This window comes from Thunnus albacares, chromosome 4, assembly GCF_914725855.1.
Source record: "Thunnus albacares chromosome 4, fThuAlb1.1, whole genome shotgun sequence".
Classification (NCBI taxonomy): domain Eukaryota; kingdom Metazoa; phylum Chordata; class Actinopteri; order Scombriformes; family Scombridae; genus Thunnus; species Thunnus albacares.
Window position 1 is genome coordinate 33,339,261 of NC_058109.1, and position 12,728 is coordinate 33,351,988.

Genomic DNA, 12,728 nt, shown 5'->3' on the forward strand with positions numbered 1-12,728 from the left:
TTCTCAAGTCTGAGAAAATGACTCAAGTATTCACTTCTCCTGTTTCCAACTGCAAGTGTCATAATTCCAACCGTGAGTTGGGACAGTTTTTAAAAAAATTTAACTATGATCGTCACCTAACTTTAACCCCATGGCTATTATTGTAGCCATGACAGCGAGGGTTGCCCAACTGTAAGGAAGTAGTAACTTAAACCTACACCGCATGTTTCTCTAACTTTAACAAAGTGATCATTTTAACCCAAACCATGATCTTTCCCTAAACCTAACCACATGGTGTTTGTGCCTAGACCTAACCAGATTAGAAAACGCTCCTATTTGTCCATGGTCAAACAACGTGTTTGGTCATTAAATGTGGAGAATATGTTGAAATGTGGTATACATATTTTCTGTTTGTTGCTAGCATGGTTAGCAGTTTGATTTGTTACAAACCCCATTAGCTGTTGCTTGTACATGACCTATATGAATAAGAATACTCTGAGTAAAAATGAACAGGTAAAGCACTACCTGAATTGACTATTAAAGGTTCAATGGATTTAGTGGCATCTAGTGATCAGATTGCAGATTGCAACCAACTGAATAAATCTCCCCTCACCCCCCCTTCTAAGTGTGTAGGAGAACCTCTGGAAAACGCAAAAGGCCCTGAAGAGCTAGTATTTGGTTTGTCCATTCTGGGCTACTGTAGAAACATGGCAGTGCAACATGGTGGCCTCCATGGAGGAGGACCTGCTCCTTCTGTAGATATTTAAGGTAATGAAAACATGAATTTTATTTTCTTGGGGTTATACACTAATTAAAACATAGTTATGAATATTATATTCCATTTCTGACAAGTCAGTTCCACTAGATGCCACTAAATTCTACACACTACACCTTTGACAACTAACAAACTCACTGTGCTGTCACCCCTTGTTGCTGTAAGTGGCAAACATTCACCATTTTATATACCCATGTTACACTGAAATCTGTGACTCCTCAAGTTCTGTGACACTTGAGGGCCAACAATCGAGAGCCAAAAGCCCCATTTCGACCAAAGGTTCCAGGTACTTTGGAACCAGAGGAACTAATCTCAGGAACTAAACTTGGAACTTTAAGTCCCTGTTGTGCAGTCCTGTTTGCATTTCCATCGCACCTGAAGAACCAGGTAGATCATGCAAATTAGACCCAAGAGGAATTAAAAAACTACAGCTGTGCTTGAAACACAGCATTCACACATGAGGAAGAAATGCAGAGAGCCTCTACCTACAACTTAACTGTGCTCAACAGTATGTCGTGTGGTTCAAATGCAGTTCATGTGCTTTAAACTCCCTTTAACAAATACAATTTCCCACAAGCCCAAGACCTTCACAAGTTAAACATCACTATTTCAACAGACTTCGGGTCAGGCAAGTGGTGAACCGTGAGATTGGACAAAGATTTTTTTGGAGGCAGAGATCACAGCAAACAAAGCTTGAAAGACGACATTAGAAGACAGCTTCTGCATACAGTATATTGAACGTTAAACATGCACGTGAAGCATTTTGGTGAGAAATGTTGAATTTAAACAAAACTGTCTGTTCACAAAGAAAACTCAGGGTACCTTTAAACTTGTGCCTCATAGATCAACGGTTTCTTGGCAAAACTTCAAGAAAAAACAATTCTAATTTGTACTGTTCTGCTCCAGTAAACAATATTCTGTGCTCCCACACTGCCCCGAGATTATCGATAAGCACAACTCAGCATGGAAAATATGGGCCTACTTTCAAATGGATCTCATATAATAATAAAAATAGTATCAAGGAAAAAGTTCAAACTCATTTAAATATTAATAAGGATTCTTAAAGAGTAAATCCTTTACTACCTCAATACCATTCCATTTAAACTTTCTTTTGTACTTGCTTTTCTACTTCTATTGTTTTTTTTTTTTAAATCTCACATTGTTCCCTACTGGAACAACATCTGTACAACAGCTGTACTATATACTATCAAATACATATTTTATGTCATGCACGATCAACATACTTGACAAGTCTTCTGCTGATCCATTCCTGCATTTGCAGCAACCTTACTGCATGCCACACTGTGAGCTCACAAAGCTATAGAACATTAAATGTTAAATACTGAATACAGAACCATGACACAAAGCAGCTTGGTTATTGTCATTAAAGAATATGGTACATTTTTAATTGGAAATCATATCAGATTGGCATTAAAACAGACAAGTAATTATGAGTGTAGAAATGATTTCCTGTTCATTTGGAGATTCATTTACTTTTCAATTTGATATCATGATCTCACACCAGGGGGCAAATTCAAAGAAATATCCCAAGAAAAGGTTTGGTACATCTGGTAAAGCAGTCTTCAAGTTAAGAGTTGGATACACTAATTTCATACAGCCACAGAGTTTTTTTTTTGTGTTCACCTCATAAGAATGTATTTCTTGTCTTTGGATTTGGCAATACATCAATTTCTCATTAGCATCTGCCTTCTAACGCCTGTCTAGAGTGTGATAAATCACCACATTCTGCATCTTCTGATGTGCAGTTTATATTATCACGCTTGCAAGTTCATTCACCTTTAAATGTTTAAAGTATACAGAAACAACAAGAAGCATACAGTGTATAGTATATAACATATTAAAAATGAACACTAACAGAATTGAATAACTTGGCAGATTTCTTTTACCTCTGACAACATCCGTGAATATTTCAGTCCAAAATGTATTCTCTGAAAATTTATTTATTCTTCTCATCTTCTGTATTCAAATGGCAGCCTGTCAAGACCACCCTCGGGGTTCAAAATCTACACTGTTCTCTGTGTAAAATGTATTTCTGCTTGGGCTTTAAACACATCACAAACAGTGCATATTTCACAGCTTGCCCATAGCGACTGTGGCATATGTGCTTACTCATAAAGTCAAAACTTTGTTACATTCCCGACCAATTTTCATATGTCCTCTGGCAGTGTTCACTTTTTTTTGACTTCTGATTTGCTTTGCATTCTGAGCTGCTGACCAGCAAGCTATTATTTCCTGCAGCGCTGCACACACACACACACACACTCACACACACTGAACAGATGAAGCTTTGCATCCAGGTCTGAAACAAAGATCCTCAGAAGAGCTGCTCTTGGCATGGGTGAAGGACATATGGGGGTTTGTTCATTCTCTGTCTCTATGTGTGAATGTAATGTGATAGAGAGCTGCCAGATCCAGGCCAAAGTTCAGCTTATCCAATATAGCTTTAATGCTCCAAAGTAATCATGCTGTACAACGGTTTCCGTCTATGCTCCGGAGAGCTTCTTAGTACTCAACTAATGAACAAACAGAGTAGCAGAAGAACAATGTCTTTTGAAATACCTCATAAAGCCAGAGGGAGCTCTGTGAAATCTGATAGATTTTCTCTAGTGATGTCACTTGAGACAGTGTCAGTTGGGGCTGAGAAACAAAAAACCTGGCGGTGTGGAGTTAGAAAGAAGCAAGGTTACCAGACCTCTGTAGCTGCTCCTCATCTCTGCTGGATGCGACATTAGCCGCTACTAGCATAACACACCTGAATCTGTACAGGTGATATATATATATATTCAATTAAAAAAAGATCTACACTGCCTATAGACTGACAGAAACAGATCTATGCTTTAACAAAGTACAGTGCTGCCACCACTTGAATTACCAGTTTCAGCAAAGACAGAGCAGAAAAGTCCTCGGATTAATTCATCAGCCTGATATCTGCGGGCAGCTGCTAGCTAGCATTTGCAAAGCAGAATCCACACACTGTTCAGTCAACTCCCAGCAGTCCAGCTCTCGCAATCAACAAACACAAACTGAGAGCACAGATCAGTGTCATCTGTCCCTCTAGTAGACTGTTCATTACTGTCTTGTAGTATTAGGGTTATAGCTAATGTAGCAATCTTTCATTTATGTTACTTAGTCATTAAAAGTAACATTTTTTATCCATGTTGTAATAAATCGATTTTCATGATTTAAACATTTTACACATTGTGCGAAAACTCATTTTAACTGAATTAATCTGATAGATCGCCCAGGCTAATTTACAATGGACAGTTTGAGAAATCATTTTATTCTTGCTGTGATGTTCCCAGATTTCAGCAGTTAAACTGTTAAGTACAATGTTATAACCAATAGAAATCAATGACCAAAACTACAAACATTAGGCCCATGTTGTAATAAACTTAAATACTCCTTTAAGTGCCTTGTTTAAAGACATATGAATGGCAAATGAAGACTTTGTGTGTGTCACATTTACTGCTGAATCAGATTTATGTCAGCCAGCCAGTCAGGGAACATAAAACAGCAACTTGTAAATCACAAGTTCTCCCCCATGACTACTAATCTGCTGCCTCAATTACTAAGCTGGCAAAGTGGGCAACTGCCCCCGGCCTGTAGACTCCCAGAGGTCCCAAAAACATCAGATCCACTGTGAAAAAATGGTTGTTGATCTTTTGATTAATTGTACATTTGTGAGGGACTTTGCACTACCAAAGTGCAATATCAAGTAAGAAAGGACTTGGTTGGATTTAGTTGTATATTTTAACATCATTGTATAAAAGCAATATGAAGCTATTTCAAATCACCCCAACCTAAATGTAACAGGGAACCTGCTAGTCCCTGTGGGGGGTCAACAGGGACCGAACAGCAAGTTTCATTTTAGTTTAGTTTAATTTAGTTTTTGCTATTTATGCAAATGTTTGCAAAGGAATAATTTATTCTCCACCGTGCAAGGCCATATACTGTATCTACCAACACACACACAGTCTGACCTTGATAAGGGCTGAATGAGCTGTGAACTAACAGCCAAATAAAGCACAGAATAAACACAGTGGATTAGCTCATAAAGCCAACTGTGGTGGGAACAACATGCTCCCACTCTATCAAAACAGAAACACTACTCAAATCTCTGGGCAGTGTCACTTCACTGATTACCTGGAGTAACAGGGTGACCTGTCCTGCTGCATGGTGATAGACTGACATTATGCTGTGTGTGTGTGTGTGTGTGGAACAGGTATTCCTCACGTTGTGGGGACATGAATCTGTTTACACAGTTGTGGGGACTCGCCTCCCTTATTGGGACAAAAAGCAAGTCCGCTTAATGTAAATTATTAATTTTGGGTTGAAGACCTGATTTTAAGTTAAGGTAAGTTTATGGTTATATTAAGGTTAGGGTTAGGCATGTGGTGGTTATGATTAAGGTTAGGTATAGGTCTCTAGGAAATGAATGTAAGTCAATATAATGTTCTCTGAAGTGATGGAAACATGACGTGTGTGTGTTTGTTTTAAAAGACCTGGGAGAAACGCAGCTCCCCCATTGGCCTTCCAGTCAAGGCCAGGACTGTATGCTGACTGTGGTCAGCACAAAAAGAACAGCTGACGTGGCCCAACTGTTGACAGAACACAAGGGACAGGACTCCCTCTCAGCTGTGCATGTGCAGGAGAAGTGTTCTAAACTCAAATATTTTTGCATTAATCTTGATTTTTTTTAACCACAGACATGAAGCACGTCAGGATAACTCAAAACGCAAACCTTTGTGTTTTGCTACTCAGGTGTTAAAATGACCACAGCAGAATGGAAAATCCTGAGAGACAAGCTCCCATGCTCTGCTCCGCACCGATAACTATTTATAGCCTCCATACAAACGATGAGCGAGCAAATATGATAATGATGTCACAGGTTAAAAAGGTCTGACTGTATTGCACTCGGCACAAATAAACAGAAGCGGGTTATTGCTGTGGATGCAGCTTTCCGGAGCAAAAATAAATTTCGTGCAGGCAGTATTTTCAGCAGCGTCTGAACTTGTGCTGGGCTCATCAAACTGTTAGACTGTGCAGCTAATCATTCACTAGCAGAGATGCTGTTCATAGTCAGGGGCGATAGAGAGACCATTCATGCCAAGGTGTCTGTCCTTTTGTATTACAACACTGCAAGCGTTTGCAAATCAATTACCAAGACTGCTTTATGGCAAATCTGGATTTACGTGAACTTTATATTGATGTGATTAAGCTTGATTTTTAAGATATTCCATTCAATGTATTAGCCAAAAACAGACATTCCAGCCTGCTTATTTTACTTATGATACATTTTCTAGAAACTCAATTTAGAAACCGTTTATATCACAATAGTTGAATATCTTCATGTTTTAGATGGTTGGTATATATATATATATATATATATATATATATATATAGTCTCTGCTCCAGTCCATCTATGTCTTGTTCCAGTTGCCTATTTCTCATCAGGTTGTCCTGGTTCCCCAACACCTGACGCAGACCTTGTTAACCCGGGCGACGTCCGAGCCGGTATGACTCTCGAGTTTAGGGTTTCACTCATCCTGAGGTAGGCTAGCAGCATTACAGACCTTGCCTAAGGGTCCACACTGGATATGTGTTACCCCGCCCTGACCGGGATTCGAACCCCCGACCTCCTGTGTGTGTGGGATTATATATATATATATATATATATATATATATATATATATATATATATTTTTTTTTTTTTTTTTTTTTTTTAATTTATTTATTTTTTTTTTCTCTTGGCCTTTCAGCTAAAATGTCCTGACAGCTCTGATGGAGCTCAGGACATAAATACAATAAGAGGCTGCTTTATTACAAACAATTACACCACATAAACCTGGAATCTGTGTGTAACAGCTGACCTGTCGGATATGTAGCCAATCACAGAACATTAAGTTAATGTAGTTACCGCTGCTATGCCGCGTGCGTAAATGCGCACATCACTCTCTCAATTTAAAGACGCACTTGTCGTTAAGCTGCTGTTTGATGCTGCAGGTGTTTAATAAAGTCAAAGGAAAGAATCTGACACACAGCCGGCTGTGGACAGCAAACAGAGCATCAGTTCTGATGTTTCTGCAACATCCTGGATCACATTCAGTGACACCTGAACGATATTATTGTAAGATTCAGACATTAATCTGACATGTCACAGACTCGACTGAGTCACGTTAATAGCTGTATTTTGATGGACATTTCAATAGGTTATAGTAGAAGTGAAATACTAGAGAAGTAAATGAAGCAAAATACATGAAAGTTGGTTTGTGTCTTTTAGTCTCTCTGCAGTTTTCATAATGGACCAATCTGTGTGCTGATATGTGGAGAAAAGCCTTAAACACTGGAAACCGCTCCATTCACTGTAAAAAGCAACTTTACCGACTACAGCCACGGTCTGTATGCATCTTTTTATGTGCAGCACAATATTCTCCCCCTCCCTCTGTCGCTCCACGTGAAGTTCCACTCTGTTACATTAAAATACCTGTTTTGATGACCAGAAATATGCGGGACTATAAACGGAACATAAACATTCGGAACTAAAGCAGTTGCGACCCACAGGACCTACAGGATGGAGCCAAAGCTTTGGCACCGCGCTCACAGCTGCCTTTCACTGTTGTTGACATGAACACAAACGAGACGCAGCAGGTTTTCTGTGAATGATGCACATCCAGGGCGGTTTTATACTGAATATTGACAGAACAAAATAGGTTTCTGTCGGCGTCTGGGGGAATCTGATGTCGTGTCAGTTACAAATATTAGGAGGGTTGGTGGGGGGCAAATTCCCATGTTTCGTATTTTGGAAAGGACGTGACGCCCCTCGTCCCCCGCTGCGATCACGCGCCTGTGTAAATTTCAACATACCGTGATAAGTTTAACCATATCGCCAAACCCAACATAGCACAGTGGCTGTGAAATGATGTATGTCAAGCTAAAGTTAAAAAAACAAATCAGATGAATTAAATTGATTTAAGCCAGTCTATGTTTGATCAGAAATCATCAAGGAAATGAATGTAGAGTTGCAGGTGGAAAGCTAAGAATGTGTAAAATCCATCATCACAATCACAATGAGAATTCTAACTACTTAAATACTGTAAATAAATGCACTTTTCCTACTTAAAAAGCACAGAACACAATGTCTTATTAAACTATTAAACTTCAGTGTTTTGCAGCCTGGGTGGAACATGTCTGATAGAAGCTCTCCAAAACAACTGCGCCGTTTCAAATTGAAAGCCATCCACTGTTATCAGGAGATTACGTCAAAGACAACATAAACATTAATATGGCATCATTATTTCTAGATCATTTTTTCAAAGAATATCTAGCAGAGACGATACGTGCATCCTAAGCAAGGCTGAACTCGGAACAAAGATGCGTAAACTTGTTTTGTGACAAACCCCCTATTTCCTCTAATGTCATAACAACAGTCACATCACGCGGATCTCGACTTCAATCACGGCTGTCTTATTGTGCTTTCCAGAATACCATTTACATCGTGTAACACACAGTGTACCGTGAGCCTAACGGGTTCCATATTACGCAATACGCGTGGACACCGTGCGTAGCCTGTGTGTGAGCCTGCAATATTCCCCTTACAATGTAAAAAAAAAAAAAAAAAAAAAAATGACACGGTTCATTAAAAACCTGATCCATGACAAAGTGGCAGAGAGAAGTAGGCGTTTGATTTGGTTGCGTGGTTACACCTGACGGGGATGACACAGATAAACACAGCCGCCCACCATGCAGATCTCTCCAGCCATGGAGCGAACACTTTGGTGACACAAATGAGGAATATGAACTTTGACAGCACCATGTTCATTCAAACCATGTGCAGGGAAAATTAACAGCAAACTTACTTTTCCTGCATAACATTCTCCTTGATGGCTCCCAGGCTGGAGTGGCTGCCCTGCTGGAGTCTGCAGGTGGCCAGGTGCCGCTGGTGCTGATCCTTCAGACAGACGTTTTCCTTGCAAAGATCCGTCACTTGGATCTCCAGCTCTTCAATCCGGACCCTCTGCTTCTCCAGCAGCCCCTGCTGGGTCTCGATGATCTTGTTCAGCTCCTTTAGATACTCCGCCGCCTTGCTGGGGTTCTCTGTCGGGTCCATCTCGTAAAAGCCCCGTTGCCCGTCCATGAAGGCGATATCCACACAAGCGAAAAAGCAGCCCTCTCCCTCTCACAAACAAGCTCAGTAGTAGTGAGACTGAGCGCCGTCAAATCCAGAGATCCTCCCTCGCTCCGACATGGTTGGTTTGTCGTGTAGTGGCGGCAGCGTTGCTGAGAAGTTGGCCGGTTGTGGTGCGCTGTTGCTGTACACCGCCGCGTCCACACGCTCTGCACCGCAACAGCCTAACTAACCTCCAGCCAGCCGCTCCTCCGTACATGGGAAAACTGTTTAACTCTTTCAGGGCTGGAGGTTTCAGCGCTCCGGATGCGCGTTCAGTCTTCTCGTTCCAGGTTACAGCGCGCTGCGAATAAAGACAAGAGATTGTTCTCCGCATGTGCGTCTACTCAACAGGTAGGTTGAATTTCTGTTGCGCCAAATCCCAGGTGCACTCAGCTCAACAGAGACGTTCATTCGTGTGTAGTGTCAGTGTTTACTCATGCAAGAGGTGGTACTTTGACACCCTCCACCACCATGCCAACAGCAGCTCTGGCTGCCTGGAGTAGAAAAATCCTGCTCTGTGAAATTAAAATAAGCAAACCGCTTGATTCTGCTAATCATAAAATTAAAATTAAAAAGAGTTGGAAAGACAATAATATGCGGATAATTCGATTTGGATCAATTTAAAAAAAAAAAAAAAAAAGGTTATTTACGTATGTTAAAATTGCCCTGCGCTATTTGAAAGTGCTGTTGACAAGCATGGCCACATTAAACTGCTTTGGGACCCTTGGACACTATTAAACCACTGGGCCCCCAACATGTGGAGCCCTGGGGCAGCCTTGTCTGTTCTTTTCCCACTACCTTAACCAACAACCCATAAGAATCCTCCTCTGAGTGTGCACAGCTGCACCACTGTTTAATGCTACATTAGACCTTATTATATAGGCTCTAAACCTGCACATTGAGCTGGCATCAGCATTAGAATATTCCTTTTTAAATCTCTTCCAGAGGGAGTATCAGTGTCAGACTGAGGGAAGTCATTAAAAGAAAATATAATATAGGAGGAATATGTAAAATGACTTTTTTTTTCTTCTAATAACTGTTCATATGCAGCAGCTGTTAACTCTCTATTTTGTCCCACCCAGGGACAGTTAGGACAGTCAGGTGAGACCTGACCTTTAGTTGGTAAATTGCTAGTTCGGATGCTGTAGCAAACTCCTGACCACAGTGGGTCACTCAGTGAGCCTCTTAACAGTGTTACTGTTTAAGAACATTAAAGAGCAGTCATGTGATGTAACCTGCTCAGTTGTATTGGAAGCTGCTGCAACTCACACAATGCCCCATTATTATTTGGACAACATCTTCAATGTGATTTCTAAGCTTGTCAGAATTGTTTGCCCACTTTTTTCATAATATCAACCATGTAACAAAAGAATGTTTGTTCTGAGAGCAATTACAGCAATTAATAGCAATTAATAATTATTAATAAAAAAAAATCACCATATTAAGATATTTTATGGATTAAGTGATTGGACAAACAATTGAAACAGTAATTGATAAATAATAATTGATAGTTGTGGTTTTTTTTTTTTTTTAAAGGTAATTTATTCTATAAAATGTATAAAATAATGACAGATATGCATCTTAATTTTTAAAGTTGTTTAATTTGACCAACAATCCAAGCATCCAAAGGTCCCAAGTTTATAGTCAGTTGCCCACCAGTGATGTCAGAGCGTACTGACCACACCCAAAGTACACTTCTACATCATTGCAGAAAGGTGTGAACTTTAACTAATGAATGTCACCAAAAATATGATTTTCAGCTGGTGCTCAATTACTTTGATTTATTCCCTGTAAATACAGTTATTTTATTAACCAAAAAACATCAATAATCAAACCACAAAACATAACTGCATGCATTTCATCTAATAAAGCCAGTCAATTGAATGCAAGTGGAATACGGTACAGCTTGCAAGATAGAGTGAAATGCTTGTCTGGTTTGACTACTGCAAAAATACCTCTGAGTAATGGACTAACTCTTACTTTTCATACACAGTATATATCATTTATGAGCATTTCTGCTTTTATTTTGACAGTGGAGAGTAGAGATGTGACAGAGTGAGACAGCAGAGGGATTACATGCAACAAAAGCCCCCAGCCACTCGAACTGGAAACATTGCAACTTCACAGTCAGCATCTTAAACCACTGCAGGACGCCCAACATTCCTCACTTCCATAACTCTACCTCCTCCATCCCATCACGGGTGTAATGTAGCAGCTGCAGCGTCTGTCCTCAGTGTGTAAAAGAATTTCTGCAGATATCCTGGGCAAATAAAACACTTCAGGCTCTGCTCTGTCTATGGACTGCAAGAGAAGATTTTCCTCTGAATGCACAAACAATCCGGAGTAACGATGACATGTCCCTCACACTGTAATCTACATGTCTCTTAGATTAAATGTACCTTACATCGTTGTGTGTGCGTCACAAGCTATCTGCAGCATGTTGAGATAATGACAGTTCATCTTGTTTTTCCTAGACAAGCAGACGAATCCTCTGAGACACATTGAATAAACCTGCTGCCTCTATAGCACCATAGCATCACTGGGCAGAATTTACACATTGGGTTGCTTTGTTTTGATGTTAATGACACTTGGGTGGACCTGAATTGACTGTTTAATAAATAAAATTGCTACTGGCCAAGATGATACTTTTTCCATTTTATTTAGAGGCCTCTCTGTCTTTTACTGTTCACAGAAACACTCCAGTTGCTGCTAGTGACTGGAACTAAAATCAGGACTCTCTGCTCTCTTTGCACACTGGGATGTGTTCTCAAATAGAAAAGGCAACTGGAGAGGCAGACCACATATGAAGCCTGCCATTATCCCTCACACTCACATGCTGTACTTGCTGGATGGTTCTTTCACACAGTGATTGCCCTCTAGTGGTTTGCAGTGTTCAGAACACATGAAGGGAACAGTGATGGGGTCAGTGATGTTTGACAACTTTGAATCAATTTACTAGCTCAATACCTGACCAGTAAAGGCTTTCGAGCAATGACCGGCTGTGATGTGCGCTGCATTAAATCAAAGAATTAACTGGTAAAGGCAGGACTCTACCAGTTAAAGGGAGGAGGTGGGTTGCTCACACTTGTCCACTGACAGACACAATACAGCAGCTTAAATCCTCACTGCCATCACCTGCCAACCGCTTTGATGCATTGCACCACATATTCGATGAGAAAGTGAGGAAAAGATAATGTGCATAATTCACCAAAAAGATTCTGTGATCCTTCGCTTGGGGGAATCTTCAAAGCATGTAAGAGAGTAGAGGAGGAGTGCATTTGAGAAAGATTTTTCCATCCTTTTTCTGAAGTTATATTAAGACACGCAGGGTATCCTATGCCTTCCGTCTTCCACCGGTGCTGTACGGACACAGCAGAAGGCGCATCTAGTTTTCTGCTGTGTGAATCTTTATAGAAGTCAGTTTCCTGCTGATCTGGACAGTGTTTTCATGAGCTTGCGCTCACGTTGGATCTTCAGCTTTATGTGTGAATGCGAGTTTCATCACAACAGGCCAATGTATGAAAGGTTGCTACAGTAACGGCGACAGCAGCAGCTGTAATGCTAGATCCCATATGTCCCCGAGATGAAAGAAAGACAGACTTGAAGTGGCTGAAGTGTTCACCTCACACTCTACCGCAGATGCCGATAAAGCAGAAACCCAGGCCGAGCGGAGAATTGGAAAACACACATGGGAGTGTCTGTTATTCTCGCCAGCTCGCAGTGTGTGATTCAATTTGACTGCTGTGAGATGCTATCTTTCTTCATGGTTTAAAACGCAGGGACGGC

The 12,728-nt window shown here is 40.6% G+C and overlaps 1 protein-coding gene across 2 annotated transcripts in view; it reads right to left on the bottom strand.

Annotated features, from left to right (window-relative positions):
• iqsec1b (IQ motif and Sec7 domain ArfGEF 1b) overlaps window positions 1-9,269 on the bottom strand; it is a 200,490-nt gene extending 191,221 nt beyond the window's left edge. Inside the window, exon 1 of one of the 2 annotated variants that reach the window (XM_044349045.1) lies at window positions 8,632-9,269. In XM_044349045.1, the coding sequence (XP_044204980.1) occupies window positions 8,632-8,909 (278 nt within the window). In that variant the 5' untranslated portion in view covers window positions 8,910-9,269. The remainder of the gene's footprint in view (window positions 1-8,631) is intronic. The other variant, XM_044349048.1, reaches the window with a different exon arrangement.
• Window positions 9,270-12,728: the final 3,459 nt, after the last annotated feature.